Source organism: Muscardinus avellanarius (genome assembly GCF_963383645.1).
Source record: "Muscardinus avellanarius genome assembly, chromosome: 4".
In the NCBI taxonomy this organism is placed as follows: Eukaryota; Metazoa; Chordata; class Mammalia; order Rodentia; family Gliridae; genus Muscardinus; species Muscardinus avellanarius.
In genome coordinates this window covers 12,285,528-12,308,505 of record NC_137789.1, presented here as the reverse complement: position 1 = coordinate 12,308,505, position 22,978 = coordinate 12,285,528, and the positions used below count along the sequence as shown (strand labels likewise).

General features: G+C 47.0%; 1 protein-coding gene across 4 annotated transcripts in view; it reads right to left on the bottom strand.

The window, feature by feature from the left end:
- The window catches only part of ASAP1 (ArfGAP with SH3 domain, ankyrin repeat and PH domain 1), a gene marked incomplete at both ends in the record, with an annotated part of 307,685 nt that overhangs the window by 9,176 nt on the left and 275,531 nt on the right, over positions 1-22,978 (bottom strand). For 2 of the 4 annotated variants that reach the window (XM_080694994.1, XM_080694995.1), the window contains 4 exons: positions 7-76; positions 8,528-8,698; positions 18,587-18,815; positions 21,280-21,387. In XM_080694994.1, coding sequence (XP_080551120.1) covers positions 7-76; positions 8,528-8,698; positions 18,587-18,815; positions 21,280-21,387 — 578 coding nt within the window. The remainder of the gene's footprint in view (positions 1-6; positions 77-8,527; positions 8,699-18,586; positions 18,816-21,279; positions 21,388-22,978) is intronic. The other 2 variants (XM_080694996.1, XM_080694997.1) reach the window with 1 other exon arrangement.

Genomic DNA, 22,978 nt, shown 5'->3' with positions numbered 1-22,978 from the left:
GCTCACCTGGACTGCTGAGACAGCCCCTCAAACTTGTTCGCCGACTTACTTGAAGATGACGGACCCACATCGTTACCTGCAAGGAAATCAAGGAAAGTGGCATCTTTACACAGGGCAACGCAAAGGAGAGACACATGGCTTTGGCAAACAGACTGGGTTCCGGAAAAGCGCCGAGACCTAAGCCAGCACAGGATGCAGTTTTGGCATGAAACCAAACCAAAACAAAACAAAATTCAGTACTGTTTCGGGCTTTGGCGATGTTTTTATTGCAAGTGGAGGAGTTTGTCAAAGAGATGGCAGCCTGCTCCCTGGCAGGGCCTCCGAGGCCCTAGGAACTTGGCAGTGCCCCATTGGTTTAGGGTCTTGTCCATGGCTGCGGGCACAGAAAAAGAATGCAGTGCAATGTCAGAGGCGGCCATGCTGGGAGACTGCTCCCCACTACTGCACTCAGTGGGGGGGTGTGCATGGATACTACTCGTAGGATGCCAACAACCAGACATAACCTTCCACCACTTTCTGGCTCATCACTCACTTCAATGTTATCATTACCAAGCACCTACTACGTGCAAAGCGTGAATGTGGAGCCCAGTGCCAGAAGCACATCAACTCCACTGTCTCCGCGGAGTCTGGGTCTGGTCTGGGAGCCTCTACATAGGAGCTGTGTGCTAATGTGGAACAAAAGGAACACTGAGTCAGGTGGGCTGCTGTGAAATGAAGTGGAAATGGTGTCTAGGCCGAGCGCTGGGTGGGTGCGCTGTCTGCCCTGGAGTACGTGGCACCTAAACTTCAGGTACGAGCTCTCTAGTGGAGAAGCAGCAGAGCCAGAGGCACCGAGGTGGGCGTAGGCGTGATCTGCTCAGGGGAAGGTCAAAAGACTGGTTAGAATTAGAGCAGGCTCTTCTGGATCATTCCACAGCGGGAGCAGGGGAGGCAGTGCTGCCGCCCAAGCTGCCAGGGAGCGAGCGGATGAGCAGAGAACTGAGCTCGCCTTGCTGCCTGATGTGTCCGCTGTACAGCACCAGCGGTCCCCAGCACGACTGGCTGGCGCCCTTGCGCACAACATGAGAGACTGGGTCATTATCCCCCTATTAACGAGGAGGCAATGGGGCTAAGTGAACAAATGGCTGCAGATCCTGTGGCTAGATGATGCATTTAAGAGTCCTGGCCACACATGTATATGCTCCTCACGACGCCCTACGGTAACATTAGAATAATAGCAAGTACCATCTACTGAGCATGTACCATGAGCAAGGTATTTCGCCAAGTAGCTCAAGGGAATTGTTTTCATGAGAAATATTCCCTCTCCACTTCAGATGTGGTAAAGCATACAGAGAAGGAAAGCAACTCGCCCAAGGTGAAGTAGCCGGAAGGGTCAGAGCTGGCGCACAGGGCCTGCGACCACCTCCAGGGTCTGCGCTCTGACCGCACACTCTACCCTCCTGGTCCTACTGAGCCTGCTGGACAGGGAGGGGCTGGCAGAATGCTGAGACGGGGCTCCTGGATAGAATGTCCTCTGACTCTAGGACACTGATACACCAAGAAACAAGCTGCACCGCACAACTGGTGCTCCAGACTTTAAAACTGAGTTCTGTTTAGTCAATAAGATGCTCCTTCTAATCATCAGTGCATTTTCACAAGTCCATGACATGATATGGGAGGATTTCTCTGGAATCTTACATGAGAGCTGAGCTGGGATTTTCCTTACAGTAGGCATTTTTTCTCTACCATCATGTTCAGTGCTGAGTCGACAGTACTGGTTATCAAATCTTATGCTTTTGAACATAAATGAGCCATAATAATCAAAATATTTGGGGAATAGACCGTAATATCCACGAATTCCCTTCCCAGGTGGAAAACACCTAGGGAAGTGATTATGCATGAATTATACACAGGTGAATCAGCCCAGCAGGCTGGAGCCGCTGGCTCTACTGCCACACAGGTGAGCCGTCCCAGCGGGGGCCACGGCCCATGCTCACGGGCCTGTGTCCAGAGTCCTTATTTAACCTTCCTCTCTGGTTACTCAAGACGATTTGCCATTCTCCAAAGACACTGTCGTCTTTTGCCTAACTCTGTCCCTTCTTTTCTTTCCTCTTGCAATGTTTGTCCCCTCCCCCTCTTGGTGAAAACCTACACAATATCCAAAGAACATCTCCAAAGTCACTTTCTGCCACCCAAGTACTAACCAGGCCAGAACCTGCCTGGCTTCCGAGATCAGACAAGATTGGGTGCGTTCAGGATGGTGCTGCCAAAGACTTGTATGGTCAGCTCTCTACTGACCATCCCTTCCTCCTTCTGGGGAGCGTAAAGTGCGCAGATTTTGGAGAGACAAGCCTGGTTCTAATCCCAGTTGTGCCATGGGTCTATGGGTATGAGTTCAGAGAGCAAGGCTTATTCTGCTGAGCCTCTGCCCCCTCGTCTGTACAATGGGTATGACAACCACACCCACTACCCTGGATGGGCGTGAACACTGAGAGAGAAAGCATGGACCGCAGGGCACAGTGCAGGTCCACAGGGCGCAGGACACAAATGGTAACTATTCACAGCTGTTTGATGGGATCAAACAGAAGGACACTGATTCGCTCAGTGAGCGGGCACTTCAAAAACAAGGATTCTCCCTTCATCTTCCTTATCTCACTTTTCCGCAGTGTGGGGCGGGGAGTAGCAGGAGGGCCCCTAGTGCTGCCTCCCCCACTTCTCTGACCCAGTCATTTCTCACTGTGTTGTTGGAGGCATCTGTGGTCAGCTGACAAGAATCCTGCCAATCTCAGAGCCAGGCAAAGGCTACACGCTAAGCTTTGGAAGAAAAATACGGTTTAGAAAGAATGCTGAAAATAAGGTAGAATTAAATAGAGGACAATCAGCCAGGCGTGGTGGCGCACGCTTGTAATCCCAGCATTTGAGAGGCTGAGACAGGAGGATTGAGGTTCAGTGACAGCCTCAGCTACTTAGTGAGGCTCTTTGCAACTCAGTGAGACCTTGTTCCAAAATAAGGAATAAAAAATAGGATCAGGGGTGTAGCTCGGAGATAGAATGCCTCTGGGTTCCATCCCCAGTACTAAAAAAATGAAAGAGGAAAATGAATGAGTGGTGGCACGTGCCTGTAATCCCAGTACTTGGGAGGCAGAGACAGGAGAATTGCAGGTTCAAGGCCAGCCACTTAAGGTGACCCTGTTTCAAAATAAAAACTAAAAAGGACCAGGAGTATACCTCAGAGTATAACAGCCCTGGGTTCAGTCCCCAGCACCACCAAAAATAAAATGAGGAGCAAAAACTCATTCCTTTCTCTCATGCAATCTGGAAAAGGCCTCTAGCATATCATACAGATGTGTACAGGACAGAACTGGGGCTTCCAGAACATTGATTCCGTGTATATATGGTTTCCTATGAAGTACACTGCGGACATTTCTCTAAATGTGGAAGGCTAGAGGTTTCAGGAGGAACTGACCTCAGCTATTAACTCCAAGAGTCTCAAGGGCAAGAACAGCGCTGACTGCCATAAACTGGACCATAAATTCCCAAAGGCCATGATATGGGGGGGGGGCAGCCTCAGGTACAACTGGGGGCAACGATGTGGCCGAGAGTGCAGGGGAAGTGCCTTGGGGGTGCTGAGGAATTTTTTTCCTGAAAAGGAAGCAATAAGCCAGTAAGTCGGGCATCTATGAATTAGATTTTTAAATGATGATTAGTTGCAGTTTTTCTTTGCTCTTTTCTATAGTGTCCACTTAGTATCAAATCTTTGGTCCACTTTCTACCATGGTATATGACCTTATATAGGGCTTTTAAGAGATCATACGCTGATACTTCATCCCACTTCACTACTTTTATTCTCTCCTTTATCCTCATTTCCTTACTTAAATTGTTAAAGTATAGCCAGGTGTGGTGGCACATGCCTATAACCCCAGCATTTGGGGGGCTGAGACAGGAGGATCGTGGTTCGAGGATAGCCTCAAGTACTTAGTGAGGCCCTCTACAACTTAGTGAGATCCTGTTTCAAAATAAAGAATAAAAAAAAAAATAGGGCCGGGGGTATAGCTTAGAGGTAGAATGCCCCTGGGTTCCACCCCCAGTATTGCAAAAAAGGTTAAAATATGAGTTGGTCTTTTTTAAAGTAGGTTATTTAAAAGAGGAGGTGAGCCGGGTGTGGTGGCGCACGCTTGTAATCCCCGCGCTTGGGAAGCAGTGACAGGAGGATCGCACAGGTTCGAAGCCAGCCGCGCGCGCTGGCTTAGGAGACCCTGTTTCCAAATAAAAAAATGTAAAAATAGGTCTGGGAGTGTAGCCCGGAGGTAGAAGGGCTTCCAGGAACCCCAGTACCACCAAAATAAATAAATAAATAAATAAATAAATAAATAAATAAATAAATATAAAAATAAAAGAGGAGGTGAAAGGAAACATTACTTCAAAGTCTTAGGTTCCCCCCAAACTCCAACTGGTCCATCCACCTATTTATTTTCTTATCCAAAGCCTGCCGCAGAAGTCTCCTGAGACAGATGGCCGTGTTCATCATGGAAGTGAACTTCAGAACCGTGACGACTGGGCTATTCTGGGCACTGCAGACGCTGTCGTTCTGGTAGGGAAAAGCCTGGAGAGGACTTCCCCGCCAGAGCTGCACACCAGGGCGCCTGCTGCAGGGGGACGATGAGGTGCAGACAGCAGAATGTGCTGCTTCCTGGGCTACCTGTGCCGAGTGGCGCACCTTCCTGTCTCAGCCTCCCAGGCAAGGGAGACACTGGAGGAGGGAAGGCTGGTGGATTCACGTGTCTGCCATTTCTGATCTTAGAACTGTCATGCACAGCAGAGTGGGAAGGTGAGGAGTGCAGGCTTTCAGCGCACAGAGACACACCCTGGGTCCCCTGAACCAGCTGAGTAGTGGGGCCAGTTACTTAATAGTGTCCTTAACATCAAGGTAATAGCACATTCCACTCTGTGGACTGTGGCTAAGATTTAGAGAAGTTAATGCATGCAAAGTGCTTAACACAGTGCGTGGCACTCTGTTAACAAGAATTAACTCTGTACAGTATTATAGATGCAGTTCTTTACCTAAAGGATCCAGATGACGACACCATAAACCTTCATATACAATGCATGTGTGGGGGCTCATGCCTGTAATCTCAGCTACTGGGGAGGCTAAGGCTAGAGGATCACGAGTTTGAAGCTCACCTGGGCAACTTAGCGGGACAGTCTCGAACTAAAAAAAAAAAAAAAAAAAAAGGGCCAGGGACATAGCCCAGTGTAGAGTGCCTTGGGTTAAACCTCTAGTTCTGCCATAAAATAAAAACACCGTAGAATTTATGAAGGCAGCCTCTGTCATGAGCAGTGTGGCTTCTGTGAAGCTGAGTGCTTTCTCTGTCCTGGGGCCTGTGCTTCATGTGTTTCTCATTTAACTGTGATGAGAACATTATGTATAATATGGGTATAATTACTACACTGATTTTACAGTTGGAGAAACTGAGGCACTAAATTTTCCAAAGATGTCTACACTGTGTGTCTGAACTCGTCTGAGTAATTCTAAGATGTATACTAAAGCCACAGGGCTACTAAGTGGTAGTGAAGGGATCGGAATACAGGAGGTCTGACTAGGGTCCCCCAGACACCGCTCCGCTGGGAAGACAGGCAAGGAGGCAAACCACTGGCCAGCCTCTGAGGCCCGCAGAGTGGGTGCACACGCAGGGGTTGGATAGGGCCATTCAAGCAGGTCCCAGGACAGCAGAGCTTAAAGGACGATTACATCAACACAAGCGAGAAGGGGTAGGAGTGTTCTGGACTGGAGGTGTACTATAAGTAAAGGCTCAGATTTGAGAGTAAAGAATGTTGCCTGCACACCTGGCATAGCTCAAGATGGTGGCATGTCCTGATCCAGCGTGGGTGGGTGGGTGAGGCCTGGGGAGAGATAACAGGCTGGTTCTCTACTATGTCTTCTGGCCTGTGTCTACCTAGAGCCCTGGTCCTGCTCTAATAGCTCAAAGGTCCTTGTCTCCATGGGCCAAGGAGAGATGGGAGGTTTACAGGGGAACATAGATGCCCTGGAAAGATGGGCCCACCGAGAAAGCTGCAGGCACCATGGACGGGTGTGTTACCCGGGAGGCTTCGCTCTTGGCTGCCTCACTCCTGAGCAGCTGGACCCCTGCCCTTGGCTTCTGGAACATGGCATCAGCAGGAGACAGGTGTCAGGATCCCTGAGCAGTGGTCATACAACACAAAGCACAAACACCAGGTTCAGGGCAAGTTCAACCTGCTGATGTGGAGTCTGCGTGCATCTGCAGGGCTTCCCTCCCCCAGCCACCCCCACTACTGACCTGTGTCTATTGATGTGTCTAGGCATGCGCCACCATAAAGAACAGCCTTGGTGATCGCGGAACTAACTTTTGGGGTTGTTTCATGTTGAGAAGTGTCAACTTTTTTCCTTCCTGGTTCGAATCCGGGGCATTCTGCCTCTGAGCTACATTCCCAGCCCTATTTTTTATTTGTATGTTGAAATAGGGTCTCACTACGTTGACAGAGTCTTACTACTTGCTGAGGTTGTCTTTGAAAGAAAGTTAATTTATGATAGAGTTCTATATAGGAGACCTGTGACTTTCAATGGAATGCTATGGGGGAAAGTTCTTTTTGACAGACCTGGGCACTCTGGAAGGAAGGCCTTGAAATGCAGCCTCTACAAACCTTCAGGACATCCTTAGTATTTTACGTGGCTGTGTGCCTAGATTCTTCCTGTTTCTCCAGTAACTGACTTATGAGCATCAATTTCAAATGTCTCCTCCTCTATGAGCCCTTCTCTGGCTTCCTCATGCAGTGTGACATTCTGTTTCCTACTATTTACACAGTATTTGGTTAATGTTGTCACTGACAGTACAGACCATGTACTTTAATTTTCATGATCCTCTGTAAGCACATGGCCTGAGAAGGTCCAAGCAATAAACTGCAGGTGCCTTAAGTAAGCCTGCCCAGTCGGCGATGGGCGGATCTGCCCACACATATTCACGTGCACATGCACCTGGTGGTGCCTAGGCCAGAGGGTGGATAGGTGTGTCTATCTGCAAGTGCATTGTATGGCTTTTTCCAAAACTCAAAAAATTCAGAACACTTGAGACATGCTTCTGAGGAAGCCTTTAAAATGATTAAGCCGAATCTCCTATCAAGCAAGATAAAAATAACAAGAAAAAATAAAGCCACAATGAAACTCAATGGCTGTGCTGGTTGTGGGCAAGGGGGGCTCTGCTGGGCTGGGCTGACCCCTACAATGCTAACAGGCTAGTAGGAAAGACGGAAGATATGTTTCTTTATTTCTTTCTCTTTTTTTCTTTTTGCTATGCTAGGGATAAAATCTAGGTCCGTCCATGCTAGGCAAGTGTTCTACTACTGAGCTACATATGCAGCACCCAAATTGTGTCTCGTAGATGGGTCATCTGCAGTTAGCATCACTGAACTGATAAAACTAGCTGACTCTGAGGAGGTTCTTAATTCTCAAGAGATGACTGAACACCCACTGTGTGCCAGGCATGATTCCAGGCTGTGCAAACGGCTGAAAACAAGACAGACAAGATCGCTGCGGAACGACGTACATTCTGGTGGGGCAGACAGACACACAAGTAAAATCTCAACTCTGCTGACAAGGTGCTCAGGAGGAAATCAGCTCCTTTACAGAGGACGGCAGACAGACAAACATACAAGCTGAGAAGTGAAGGGGGTAAGGGAGGCAGCCTCTTGGGGAGCAGGACAGAGTGCTGGGGAGCGGAAGGGTCCTCAGAAGGGAAGCAGCGTGGTAGAGGCAGGAAGTGGAGGGAGGCCAGTGGTCAGGCAGAGTCGCATCAGAGGGCCCTGTAGGCCTTGGTGAAGGAGTCTGCATTATCTGAAGCTAAATTGGAGTCTTTAAAGGTATTCAACAGTGACCACGATCTGATTCATAATTTATAAGGAGGCTGTTTTGAGAGTGCCTATGTTTTCTCTTCTTTAAGGGAGATTAACAACACCCACCTCACAGAGTTGTTAAGACTGAATGAGATTTCGGATATGCTCAGCGCCTTATTACATTATAGTTGGTCCTCTGAGTCTGTGGTTTCTGCATCCATGGGTTAACAAAACATGGATCAAAAAATACTTTTTGGGGGAGAAACCCTCAGTCTGTACAGAACATGTATTGATTTTTAAAAAAACCTAACATTTCATCGTATTATGAGTAATCTAGAAATTGCTTAAAGTATACACGCTTAGGTTATATACAAATACTATGCCATTTTGTACAAGTATATATAGATTTTGGTATATGTGGGGTCCTGGAAGCAATCTCCCAATGATACTGAGGCACAACTATACTTATTACTACTAGTAGTTTTTAATGGCCTTAGACGTTTTCTGAAAATTTTTTTGGCCTTAAGAGGAAGGTATACTCATACTCATACATATCCAAGTCTCATCCAGTATGTATGCAGTTTGGTCCATTTTCTGCTTGAGCTAACTGTCCGTGGCCCAGTGGAGCCCCACACACTGGCTGGCCCTGGGCGGCTGTGGCCCTGACTTTAGTTTAACTTACCCCAAGGAATTGCGCCTTTGTGGGGGGGCCCATGAGGTAGTGGGCTGGGAGGGTCGGACAGGGTTCTCTTGTGTCCGGGTGGTGGGGGAGGAGGCCTCTTCTTGGATAGGGTGGAGCTGCCACTAGAGGTCTGGGTGCTTAGAGGGAGTGTTGAAGGTGGGCCAGTTGGACCTAGAAAGGAAATTGAATGGGGGTAGGAAGGTTAATCCCAGTCTCACAGACACAGAACAGCCAGTACACAATTACTTCCACACAACAAAATGTGGCAGGACACACAGAGACAAGAGCAAAAGGCTGGATATAGCCAAGTCCATCAATCCAACCTAAATCCAACTTTAAAACAGGGCTTCAAAAACTGTTAGTTAAAAAAAAAAAAACACAAAATTACAACAAAGGGAAAGGAGAGTGTATACTTTAAAGGAACAAAATGCTAGTCAAACAGAATGGTAAGGGTTTAGTCATCATTTAGGTATGTTGGAAAAAATAAAACACACAGATTTTAAACCAACAATTCATTGGAATCATCACAAAACTATTAAGGAAGAAGGCACACAGGTCTATCAGCAAAATCAATGGGGAAAGAACGTAGCACTGTATAAGCTAAACCACCAGAGGCATATGGGTTGAAACATAAAAGTACTCTTATAATGGGATTTTTTTTTCTCTCTGCAACTTTTTAATTTAGTTATAAAACTAAAACTTTTCTTAAAAAAAAACACACACACACACAACTTCTAAATAGTAAAGGATCTAAAATGACCAAGTTAATTTTTTGTCCCAGCTCTGTATTGAGAAATCATAAACCACCTATTACATTGGAAGCTTAAACAATAGTTAATGAAGTTTATTTTGAAAAAAGTTATGACAGTAATATGTATGTTTTTGGTTTTGTTTATTCAAAGTGACACAGAATTGGCTATTGTGTATCAGTTACCATATGCTGGGCACTTGGACCAATAATTTCTTTTTATGAAGCATTACCAGGTGTATGGTTTAACCATGTCCATGGACAACTGATTCTGCAAACATTTAGGAGAAAAAAAAATAGAAAAGAAACAAAATAAAAAGCTAAGAACACTGCCACACCAAATGTTTAACACAAGATAATAGATACCTGGTGATCCTGAAAGGCTCCAAAAGAGCTTTTTATATTCTGTGTATTAAAAGAAAAGCTTAATTACTTCTGGCCTCTTTCCTGGGCAAATTTAGCTATTTCCCATGACCAATTACCAGTCAGTCAGTACTAACATTGACTTAAACCATTAATTTGCAGAGATTGTAGTCTTGGTAGTAAATACTATTAATTTCAGAAAAATGATAATCTGCATTAGGATTAAATGGGCACATAGTTACGTAATTCATTCTGTCTTACTGATATAACCTGGAAGATTTATGGTTACCCTAAATCAATGCCTGATTATGGTATCAGTTACTTCTGTTTCAGAGACAATTTTATTTTTGCAACAGTAAATGACTAGAAGTTATTTGTTAGGCATTCCTTCTTTATAGTGCCCTGTAATTCAAAAAATGCATTTGTATGTTATTAGTTTTGATTTCAGAACAACCTTGTGAAGTATGTGGGTCCAGTAGCATTCCTATTTTGCAGCCAAGAAAGTAGGGGCTTGGCACAATCTAGGAACACAGACACGAGGGAGGCGCTGAGACATACAGGGCACTGGTGAGGTGCCTGGCCCATCAGTGATGCTGCTGGTGCCTGAAAGCATTTCTGCACACGGCACAGGAGAAGAACAAGGAATGTTCAGTATCAGGAAGTGTAGCTTTCCTTTTGGAAACAAATGCATCGTAGATAATAGACAATAGTGAGAGATTCTATAGCAATTTCATCTTTATCGCCACCTAGGGACACTCAGATGCAATGCATCTGAAAAGTCAATCAGGTTCCATATCCTGTCGGAAAACAAAAATCACCAAAGACGAAATGCTAATGGAGCTCTGTCTCTTGGCAGAGTTGTATGTGTATGTGACTTTCGGAGTGATCACATCCAAGAGTCGACCTGTCACCGCAAACCAAGAAGAATTCAGTCTCAGAGAGTCTGGGAGCTTGGCCAGACTTGGCAAGTGGGAGGCCACGTTCAGGCGGATCCTTGCTCTGTTAGCGGTGAGCTCTGACGACAGCCTGCTTTTCTTTCTCTGAATGGCATCACATCCTCTCTGGCTAGAAAACTCAGAGACCTAAGTGGATTCTCTCTCGGCTTCTCATTCCCACTTTTAATCAGTCAGCTCAGATATAACTTCATCCAGAGTACTCCAATCCACCTACTTTTTCTTGGAGTGACTGCTTCTATGTCCGCACTTCCACCAGGCTCACAGGCATTATGTAGCTTCTACTCTGCACCAGAGCTACTGTTTTCTTCCTTCCTGACGGACCGCTTCCATTGGAGAAGGCCTGTCCTGTCTTCGTGTCTCCCAGCGTTGGTGCTGGCACATTCTGGGTACTCAGTGCTCGGCCAGAAATGATCTATGGTGCAAGTCAGCAGGATGCCCTTTTTATTTTTAAATATGAAGGGTCTTACTAAGTTACTGATTCTCCTGCCAAGTACTGGGACTGTAGGTGTGCGCCATGGCCAGCCAGCAAGATGCTTTTCCAAAGCACGCACATCTGCTTTTCAGTAGAGCAGAAAATCTGGAGGTTTTCCATTCCAGAAGACTAAATAAAATATATCTTTGAAATTTCAAAAAAAAAATTTAAAAGATGACTTAAAAAACTGACACGTTTTTAAAAAGCTTGTCCATAGAAGTATAAATTACATATTCTAAAATGCTACACTGATCCGGGTGTGGTGGCGCACGCTTGTAATCCCAGTACTTGGGAGGCTGAGAGGATTGAGGGTTGGCAGCCAGCCTCAGCTACTCAGTGAGGCTCTCAGCAACTTAGTGAGACCCTGCTTCAAAATAAAGAATGAAATGGGGCTGGGGCTATAGCTTGGAGGTAGAAGGGCCCTGGGTTCCATTCCTAGTACCTCCCCACTATATATAAATATACATAGTGGAATGGCTAAATAGAGCTGATTAACAAGCATTGCCCCACATATTTATCTGTGGTGAGATCACATAAAACCTACTCTCTTCGGAGGCAGAATACTCCTGTGTTCTCCTGGGTTCAATCCCTGGTACCCCTTCCCCCTCCCAGAATGTAACACATCAACTACTGTCACCACACTGTTCAACAGCTCTTGAACTTAACTCTCCTGTCTAACTGATCAACAGTGTGTGTGTGTGTGTGTGGGGGGGTACTAGGGACTGAATCCAGAGACATTCTACCTCTGAGCTCTATCCTCAGCCCTATTTTACTTTTATTTTGAAACAGGGTCTTTCTTGCGAGGTTGATGAGGGTCTCACTAGTTGCTAAGGTGAGGCTGTCCTTCAACCTTCATTCCTCCTGTTTCAGCCTCCCAAGTTACAGGGATAACAGATATGCCATCAGGCCTGGCTCAATCTAATGGGTTTTACAGTATGGAGACGAAAAGAGCAGAAAGCTTGTGTTAAAAAGTGTGTAAAGACACACTGCTTTACATTTATGTAGAGAAGGACTCTGTGGAAGGAGCTGTTGGCATCTTCATGTTCGGATGGGGAGAGGCACGGCGAGGTGCCGTTCCTGGGCACTCGAGCAAATCAGCAGTGGCACCAGCCAGGGCTCCCAGGCAGCAGGTGGAGCCCATGCACGACAGAAGGTAACATGCCCTGTCGGCTGACTTCCGTACAGGAAACAGCACTGGCCACTCATTTGTCCTCCAGTGTTCTTCTATGACACTGAAAACCCAGAAAACAGCCCTGAATCCGAAGGGCTTACGGTTGGTTCTGTAGTAATTACTCATATATCTCTGATTGCAAGTAGAATAAGGATTTCCTGTTCTCCGCTCTAAACCATGGCCTCAGGCGATGTAGCCAGAGAGCCTGAGTTAGCAGCCACTGCCTAGGGTGAAGATCTCAGTTCTCAGCCAGAGTGAGGTGATGCATGTGCAATACTTTATAAAAAAAAGGACTGAGGGAGCTGAGTGTGGTGGTGCACGCCTGCAATCCTAGTACTTGGGAGGCTGAGACAGAAGGATCACAGGTTTGAGGCCAGCCCGAGCAACTTAGCAAGGTCCTCCATAACTTAGTGAGACCGTTTAAAAAATAAATAACAAAATAGGGTGGGGGTGTAGCTCGAAGGCTGAATGCCCCTGGGTTCAATCCCAATACCCCCTTTCCCACTCCCACACACAGGAATGGGGGAAGTTTACAGATGCTAAAACAAAATTAAAACAACTTCTCTTCCCCAAACAGAACAAATCAATTATGAATCAAAGAGGACAGCCCATGGGGAAGCTTTAATTTTTTCTTTTTTTTTGGTGGTACTGGTGATGAATCCCAGGGGCATTCTACCTCTAAGCTACACCCCCAGCCTGATTTTTTCTTTATTTTGAAACAGGGTCTCAATGAGTTGCAAAGGGCCTCACTACGTAGTAGCTGAGACTGTCCTCAAACCGTGATCTTTCTGTCTCAGCCTCCCAAATGCTGGGATTACAAGTGTGCGCCACCACGCCTGGCTTGGAAGTTTTAATAGTAAGCCACTTGAATGGCGAACTTCCTATGAGATTAAAAGACCTCAGGACAGTGTAAAGTCACCGCTCCGTGAATAATGCTGCTGATGGGTAATATTTCCCAAGTGTCTGAGTGGTGTTCTTTCCTGATGGCCGACCACTGCAGGAGCCCAGAAGTCTTCTCTGTCTCCACGTGTCTCTGTCCTCTGCAGCCACAACCTGGAGAAGAGCTTCATAAAAATGCTTACACAGCTGTGTTCGGGCATAACTGCTGCAAACGTTTCACACAGTGACTCTCAGTAAGTCAGCGCGTGCACCCCCAGGACATCTGGTTTGTGTTCCGCGAGCCCCTCCTTGCCCCGGCCACCTATTTTTAGGACGCTTTCACCAGTTCTTTCTGTTGTCATCTGCATTGAACAAGCACTGGCAGGCGCGCCCTGCACTCTCATTACACATGCTACAGCAGCTCATTTGTAGCCCCTGGTGCCGAGGGGCTCTGTCCCACAGCCAGGAGAGTGTGAAATGAAGATCCCTTGAGCCTTTCTTCAGAACTACAAGCTGCAGCCCTCCTGGCCCTGCAAAGCCAGCTCTGTGGAGGGAGCGGCTTCTCCACTCTCTACCCCGCACTCCTCGCTGGAACGTCTGCTGAACTGAATGCATGACGTGGGGTCAAGTGCACTCCGATCTGTGGAATGCCTGCTGTGCCAGTCACTTTGTGGACTTTATTTCCTGCGCCCTCAGCGGTGACATAAGGTAGACACCCAAGCCTTGCTATTAGGTGAAGATGGAAACTCAGCCGGATCAGCTCCATGTGAGATGAGACTCATACGGGGGCAAGGTGGGCCTTTATGGAAAAGAAATCACGGTCTCTTGTGGGGCAAGGGATGGGAGGCTGCCTGGAAGACAAGATGGAGTTTGGAAGGCTCTCGGGAGTTCACAGCTGCCCAGGTAGCATGGTCTGGGTGACACAGGGTGCGATGCTTGAGAGCGCCTGTCCCTCTCCAACTACTGACTCTCGATTACTGAGGTAACTAGTGAGGCAAGGGCAGCATGCGGCTTGATGTCTGCAGAGCACCGACTCTTCAGCAGCAGTACCCGCCACGCAGGCACTGTGCTCAATCAGTAACAGTTTCATCAGACCAAGGCTGGAGCCCGTCGGAAGGAGGGAGTCTGCACCATAGCAAATGGACGTCAAGTGCAGGGTTAATAGCGACAGGCATTCATATACTCTCTGGAGGAACAATATAAGGCCTGATTCCAGGGGCCTGGTTTCATGAATTGATGGCAACGAACTGCAATTAGCACACCAGTTGTTCCCATTTCTACAAGCTTGAAAAGTCAGTTCTTTAAAGTAAGTTGTGCTTCCTGAGGTCAGATTTATTATTCATTTATTTAATATCCCACACAGTGACAGGTCTATTTGGAGCGCCTGCTAATTGAGCTGACTTGGTGTCTTCCCTCTGGCCCCTATTCCACAACAGTCTAGTGAGGTGGCAGTTCCATGTCTGAATTAGTTTTTGTCGCTGTTCTCTACCAGAGGCATATTTTAGTCAGCTTTTTCACTGCTGTGACCAAAATACCTGATAAACACAAGTTAGAGGAAAAAAGGTTTATTTAGGGCTCACCATTTTAGAGGGTAGTCCATGTCCATGTCAGCCAGCTTGTGGCCAAAATGGCTTGGCGGCAGGGCTTTTTCTTTTTTTTTGGCAGTACTAGAAATTGAACCTTCAAGCTACACCCCCAGCCCTATTTTTTATTCTTTGTTTTGAAACAGGGGCTCACTGAGTTGTGGAAGGCCTCAGTAAGTAGTTGAGGCTGGCTGTGAACCTGTAATCTTGTCTCAGCCTCCCAAGCACTGGGATTACAAGCGTGTGCCACCATGCATGGCTAGGTGGCAGGGCTTTAAAAGGAGATGGCAGAGGAGCAGACATAGTCCCAAGGCCACACCCCCAGGGAACGGCCTCCTCCATCCATGCCCTGCCTGCATTGTCTAATGCATGAGCTTTGGGGGACATTTTAAATCCAAACATTAATAAGGCATGAAAGTGAACAGTAGTAGAAAGTCACAGATCTGACGCTTACAATTATTTAAACACAGTTAAATAAAACAAAGCAACCTAACAGAAGCAAGCACTGTGCGTCTTCAGGTACTAGTTCTGTGGGAGAGGACGGTGGAGGTGCTGCCACATCCCTCCACACTCTGGGGACATCTAAAGACACAGCCTAACACCAGGACTGGAGGTCTTGAGAGACAGCGCCAGGCTCCGTACACAGTGCTTCCTCTATAGATCATCTCTAGGGGTTCTGATAACAACCCCATGAGGCAGGCGGGGGAAAGAGACCACATTCCTCAGCTTGGGGAAGAGAGACTACCAGATCTAGCTGAGAAGCCATAGGCCCTTTTTAGCTTTCTCCCCTATTTCACCCACCGTCTCACTTGTGAGACCCTTAACCTTTCCAGGGCTCAGTTTCCTAATCTGCAGAATGGGATGTAGATTGTGTAATTCTTTCAAGCATCCTCTCAGTTCTTAATAAACCCAGTCTCATGACACGGTTTTAATGTAAAGATGAACAGCCTCTGCACATCAAGTACGGGGCAGGGGAGAGCTGCTGAGCTGAGTGAGAAGCTCCCGTGAACTTCATTCTGTCCATTCCCTTGCTCTCCGGACCTCCCCTCTGAGTCAAGAGGAGCTGGGGAGCAAACTGCGTCTGTGTGAGGCTTAGGGGTGGGAATCTGGGACTCTGAATTGCTCAGTTCTTCTGAGTCTGACTGGAGCACTGCTCAAGCACAAGGGGGCTTTACTTGGTGGTGATTTAGGTCAAACTTCCTTGAATTTTGATGAGGCAGCTGGAGTTGCCTGAAAATATTCCTGAGCTGGATTCAGAAGAATTCTTTCTTTATTGCTCCCTTCACCATTATTAGTGGTACTGGGGATCGAACCCAGGACTGGGACAGGGTGATCGCTAATTTACCATGTGTTGGCCTCAAACCCGTGATCCTTCTGTCTCAGCCTCCCAAGTACTGGGATTACAGATGTGTGCCACAGGCCTGGCTCTATTGCTCCCCTTTGTATTCCTCTTATTTTTTCCAGGAGTGTACATTTCTGTCTCTTCAGAAGCTGCTGCTATCATCAGCACCACCACAATCATCATCATTACCACCACCACTACCTTTCAGACCTAAGTTTGCTGTTATGAAGACGACTTGCTGCAAATAGAGACCATGGCTTTCCTCGCCTCGGAAAACGAGCCACCCAAACGATGAATTCAAGACCGCCTTGTTCCCACGCAAATGGTTTTAATCAGCAGAATGAAGTGGGGAAAGAAATGTAGGGGCCACAAAGCAGAATTATCTCTGCACACAGAGCATCAGCTGGCTTTAACAATGTCTTCTAAGAGCTCCATTCCAACACTACCAGTGAACCGAGCTAGCCACAGGACAGCCACAGTTCAAGTTGTTTATACATCACAAGAAGGCTACACTCCTCATGTCTCAACAGCAGACAGGCCAAATCTCCAAATCTGCTCTGAAGAGCCAGGAGGAACCCCCTTGGTTGAACTAGGAGAATTTTTTATTTCCAACTATGGGCCTTTTTCTTCCCCCTAGAGGAGGAGGGATAAGTGGTTTATCCTTAGTTGACCACAGTTGCTATGGCCAAGTCTCTAAGCTCTTGTTTCAGCAGCTGAATCACTAAATAAATTTAGTCTTTGTCTTCTGGGTCTTTGGTAAAAAGCTCCGTTAGAATTTATTCAAGGCAGGAGAGATGCTTGGCCCTGAGCCAGAGAGTGTATTTTATGGGCTTCTGTGGCCCCTTGAGAAAAAACTAGAGAAGGGGATGGGAGGGGTGGGGAGGATGTCTGTTGGCCCCTGGGACTCTGGTACCAGTTTCTTCTGTCACCACTGGGCTCCAGATTTGTAGTGACCTGGAGGCTCTCTGACCAGGTACCTTCCTTGACCAGGGCCTTGCCTCCTAGAGAGCTCGTCACGGTGTGCAGTAACCATGACTAGGGGTCACGAAATCTTTCAGAGTCCCGCCCTCCATCATTTATTTGGTGTGCAGGTTCCTCATGGTCCTATTTAGGGTTCAGAAAGGGAATCTTTGCTCTGGCTAAAATGCTGCCCTGATGGGGAGTATCATTACTCAGAGGGAGGCACAGCACAGTACTTGTACACCACAGACCTGCAGCTTAGTAGCTTAGTGACTTTAAAGAGAGCATTCTAGTGTATGGAATGGTGAGAAACACTGGCAGGTTATGTCTTTGGCTTACATGTGCTACTCCTGTTAGGATCATTTTTGATGAGAACTGTTCATGCCAAAGCCTTATTTTAACTTTTCACCATTATTTTATGATCTATGAGGCCATTCGGGGTCTAAGAACACAGCTCCCATTTATAACACTATTTCAATGGAGAATAAGCTCTGAAAAAACAGTTCTGAATAAAGCTCACATTTCCCAGAAAATAGCCTCAGTGTGATTCAAATAGGCATGGTATTGTGTCCGAGAAGGCCCTCGGAACCTGTGCTAGCACGGGCTCAGCACACGCGGAGAAGACTGCATTCGGATTAAATGGCAGACGCCAAAATCAAACTGCAGCTTTGGGCACCTCTCCACTATGCCCTAGGCTGGGCTGGCCTTTCAGAGTTGACATTTCTGTGCTTTGACTTGTCCTGATATGGGCAGGAACTGATTTTCTGAGCTGGATATACTCTGGACACAGGGTACAGTACTAGTACCTGGCTGCTGCAGAATAGGATGCTGGACCCTGAGTCCACCGTGCTGGTCCCCTGGACGAGTGTGACAACACAGAGCTTAACAACCCTGCTCTGAGCAAGACTCCACCCCGGGAGGCCGCTCAGGGACAGGGATGAACAGTCCTCGTCAGAGAGCAGAGAAGCGCGAGTTGTGGTCATTTAGGACCTGGGTTCGAATCCCCAGTAGCTGAGAACCAGAGGTGTCCCTGAAGCACAGTCCCCTTGTCTGCATGGTGCCCGTAACTGTAGTCTCTGCCTTACTTTGAGACCACGGAATGAGAAGTGCTTGGCTTAGGGCCTCTCGTAAGGCAAATGCTTCAGAAGTATTAATATCTACTGCTACTAGCATCTTGAACACAGAAACATCTTAGTGTAGAGAAAAGTAAACTTTAGAAGAATGCAAATTTCGTGCTATATTACAAAGAACACAGGTTTTGGAGCCAAGCAGATCTTACACCGAATCGCAATTCTATAGCACGTACCGGCTTTGTGCCTTGAGCAAGTCACTCTGTACCTTTTTGAACCTTAAGCGGGCACAAAAGCACATCGCTCATAGGCCTGTTGTGAGGTTAACAAGAGATAATGCCTGAAGAGTGGCCACAACGCTGCCTGGTACCTACTCACCGCGGGCCCTTCATTCAAGCTGTCCTTGAAAATATACTCCATATCCGGCCACTGAAATGTGACTTGAATTTTAACCTCGGAGCCGGGCAGACTACCCACTCTGAGGATGGAGTCACACAGCCCTGTCAAGCCCATACCTTTCCCGGCGTTCCTAGGAGGCAGGGGGGGCGCCTCTGCGGTTGGTGACGTGGGTGAGTCTGTGCTTGTGGAGACGAAGATCTGGTTGGTGAAGGCTCCATAGGAGAGCCTCTGCTTGTCCCGTGGAGTGCTGAATCCTGGCAGTGCCAGCTTGTCCTGGGGCGAGATGCTGGAGGAGTGGCAGAAGCTCTGAGGTCTGGGGGAGCGCTCCTTCTTGATGGGGCTCGGCTGGCAGATGAGACAGGAGTGGATGGGGTGAGAACCCAGGATCACCCTGGAGCCTGCGGAGGGCCTCCGCAGGCTGGGGTAGGTGGCTGTTTGGGTCCCTGCGTCTTACGAGGTCAGCCGTCACAGGAGCCTCACAGTAACGTCACGGTGCAAGGGAAGACTTACTTTTTCCCATGCTCCCACTGGCAAGCACACTAGTGAGCATTGGTCAGGGATCAGCAGAGCATCAGAAGCACAGTGTAAGGTCACAGCTACCTTGACTTAACGAATACCTTCCTGCAACAGCATTTCCATCTATCTGCAACCTGCTCCTTTAAGCTCTGTTCCTTGCTCAGCCCCCTCTTGTTGAAGCCCTGAATCTTCATCTCTCTTCTCATTTATCTCTCTCTCTTTTTTCGGTACTGGGGATGGAACCCAGAGGCATTTTACCTCTGAGCTACACTTCCAGCCTCATGTTTTAGTCTTTTTACATTTGAAGAAACAGGGTCTCACTGAGTTGCGAAGGGCCTTGCTAAGTAGCTGAGGCTGTCTGCAAACTACGATCCTCCGATCTCAGCCTCCCGAGTGCTGGGATTACACGTGTGCGCTACCACATCCGGCTCATTTGTATCTCTTGAAAAGTCAACTCATCCATGCCATGGTTACGAGGTGCCATCTACATGCCAAGGATTCAGATATGTGAATCCTGCCCACTCTTGGATTTCAAACCAATTTTTTCCGGTGTATGTGGTACTGGGACTTCACTCAGGGTCATTCTACTTCTGAACTGCACCCCTAGTCCTTTTTTATCTTTTTATTTTGAAACAAAGTCTTGCTAAGTTGCTGAGGCTGGCTTTGAACTTGTGATTCTCCTGTCTTATCCCATGTAGTGGGATAGAGTGTGCACCCCCACACACCTCCAAAACATTATTGGTCATATGGTTTCTCTAAAAGTGTGTTGTGGTAAGCCAGGCGTGGTGGCGCACGCTTGTAATCCCCATGCTTGGGAGGCTGAGACAGGAGGATTGCATGGGTTCGAAGCCAGCCTCGGCTACTTAGTGAGGCTCTCAGCAACTTAGTGAGACCCTGTTTCCAAATAAAATATAATATAGGTCTGGGAGTATAGTATAGCACAGAGGTAGAAAGCCTCTGGGTCCCACCCCCAGTACCACAAAAAAAAAAAAAAATTGTGTTGTAGTGATGGTATCAGTACTCATTCGAACGCCCAGTTAGAAGCCTGACCTAGAGCCCCAGGACCTGCAGAGACCTCAGAAACAGCTGTGCCGCCGACTCAGTACAGCGCTTGCTGCAACTTCCTAAGAGGGCCCCACTCCTCTTCCCTATCTCTAGCCCCATCCATGGTGTAGCTGCTCCATATTCTGAATATGTCTCAGGATTTTCCACATTCTCATTATAATAGTTAACACACTGATAAAAATTAATCTCCTCTTGAAGTGGTGAATGGCTTTAGGACCTCTCTACCCTTTCCTTAACATCCCGCCCGGCATGGAGGTAACAGAGCGCACGTTTGATGAATAAACTCATGAATAAACTTTTAGAACCACCTATGAGAGTGTCTCAGGGAACTAGACTTTGTCCTGAGGCTGTCTTCACTAGCTATGAGACTTCAGACAAGCTGCTAAGTACTCTGTGCGAGCTTGCACTTCTGTAGAAGGGGACGACAGCAGTATCTCTTACGGCCTGAGGTAATATAATTAAGACACTCAGGTCCATATTTAAGTACTCCATAATTTACCACTGTTAGAATGTATTAATCAGATTTTTCTTTTTTGCAGTACTGGGGATGGAACCCAGGGGCATTCTACCTTTGAGCTACAACCCCAGTTCCATTTTTTAATCTTTATTTTGAAACAGGGTCTCACTGAGTTGCACAGGGCCTTACTAAGTAGCTGAGGTTGTCCATGAACTGCGATCCTCCTGTCTCAGCCTCCCAAATGCTGGGATTACAAGTGTGCACTACCACGCCCGGCATTAATCAGCTGTTTTGAAGGTTAATTTGATGTGTCAACTTGGCTAGGCTATGGTGTTCCAGTCTAGATGTCGCTGTCAAGCTTTATTTCCTTATTTTTTTTAGCCATGATTATCATTTAAAGCAACAGGCTTTGGATTATTCTCCATAATGTAAATGGGTCTGATCCAGTGAGTGAATGAGCTTAAGACAAGAACAAATTCCTTGAAGACCAAAGGATTCTGCTTCCTGACTGCGCCTTCTCTCGACTCAGCCACACAAAATCCTGCAGGGCTTTGCAGCCTGCTGGCCTCACAATCATGTGAACTGAGTCTTTACAATAAGCTTCTTTCTATCCTTTTGGTTCTGCTTCTCTGGCAAACCCTGGCAAATACAGCTGTCAGTGGTGCCCAACAGGGTTAAAGACCAAAATCAACCCACCTCACAAAACGAGGTTCTTATCTACGCAGTGCAGAGCAGCTGGGCGGGCGAGGTCACGGCCAGCCTGACACTCACCTTGTCATCCAGATCGTCATCGCTCTCGTCCATCTCCTCCTGTCGAAGGTTCCACTCGTATTCCACATGGACGTGTGGGTTGAACTTTCCAGATTTGGCCTGGGAAAGCTGGAAGCACGAGCAAGTGCACGCTATTTTAATTACAGCGCGAAGCACACCCTGAGCAAATCCTGCCCGCTTCCTGGTCTCAAAAGAACCACCGGTAGGTGCACTGTAGGCACATCTGCCTCTGTCCAGACAAGCTGTGCATGTGCCCACCAGGGAGACTGCAAAGGACTGCAGGCAGAGCCTTTCTCAAAAACAAAAAGCTTTCTTAATATTATTAAAGTGAGTCTCAGAACTGCAAACTCCTGGCTGGAAAACAAAATCAACAGTCTGTTAAGTTTAAGATAGGTCTTTAAAGTCCCAGCTCATCTGTGACTCTCTTTCTTTTTCTCCTCTTTATTTTTTGTAGTATTGGGGATGGAATCCAAGGCCTCATGTATACTAGGAAAATACTCTATAACTGAGCAACATCTTTAGCCTTATCTATTGGTCAGTCTGTGGTAATGGGGATTGAAACCAGGGGTTTTCTACCATTGAGACTCCAGACATTTTTATTTGGAGGAAGGATTTTACTAAGTTGCTCAGGCTGGCCTTGAATTTACCATCCTCCTGAGTATCTGGGATTACAGGTGTGAGCCACCATTAAAATGTGGGTAAGGAAGCCAGGTGTGGTGGCACACACTTGTAATCCCAGTATTTGGGAGGCTGAGACAGCCTCAGCTACTTAGTAAAGCCCTTTGCAACTCAGTCCGACCCATTTCAAAATAAAGAATAAAAATAGGACTGGGGTGTAGCTTGGAGGTAGAATGCCCTGGGTTTCATCCCTGGTAAAACACACACACACACACACACACACACACACACACACACTAGGACTGGGGTGTAGCTTAGAGGTAGAATGCCCTGGGTTCCATCCCTGGTAAACACACACACACACACACACACACACACACACACACACACACACACACACACGGTGGGTAAGGTTATCTGTCCCAAAGAATTCTGTCAAGGCTGGGCATGGTAGTGCATGCTTGTAATCCCAATACTTGGAAGGCTGAGACAAGAGGTTCAGTGGCTAGCCTCAGCTACTTAAGTGAGGCTCTCTGTAACTTAGTGAGATCCTGTTTCAAAATAAAGAATAAAATATAGGGCTATGGGATGTAGCTTGGAGGTAGAATGCCCCTAGTAACCCCCCCCCCCAAAGATTCTTTCAAGAATAAAAAAGTAGTTGAGCATGGTGGCTCATGCTTGTAATTTCAGTACTTAGGAGGCTGAGACGGAAGGATTGTGGTTTGCGGACAACCTCAGCTACTTAGTGAGGCCCTCCGTAACTTAGTGAGACTCTTTCAAAATAAGGAATAAAAAATAGGGCAGGGGGTGTAGCTTGGCAGCCGAAAGCCCCTGGGTAACATCCCCAAATTTGAAAAAAAAAAAAAAATAAAAGAATAAAAAAAGTAAAAAGTTTGACCGCTCGACCTGGAACCTGGCATTTAGTAGGCACTTGAGTGAATAGAACTTCTTTTTTCCTATTTCTTCCTTTTTCATGCACTATGGTTTGAATATGGTTTGTCCTCTCTGAAACTCATGTAAAATTTAATCACCACTGTAAGGCATTGAGAGGATGGAGCTTAATCCAGTTATGGTGCTTAGA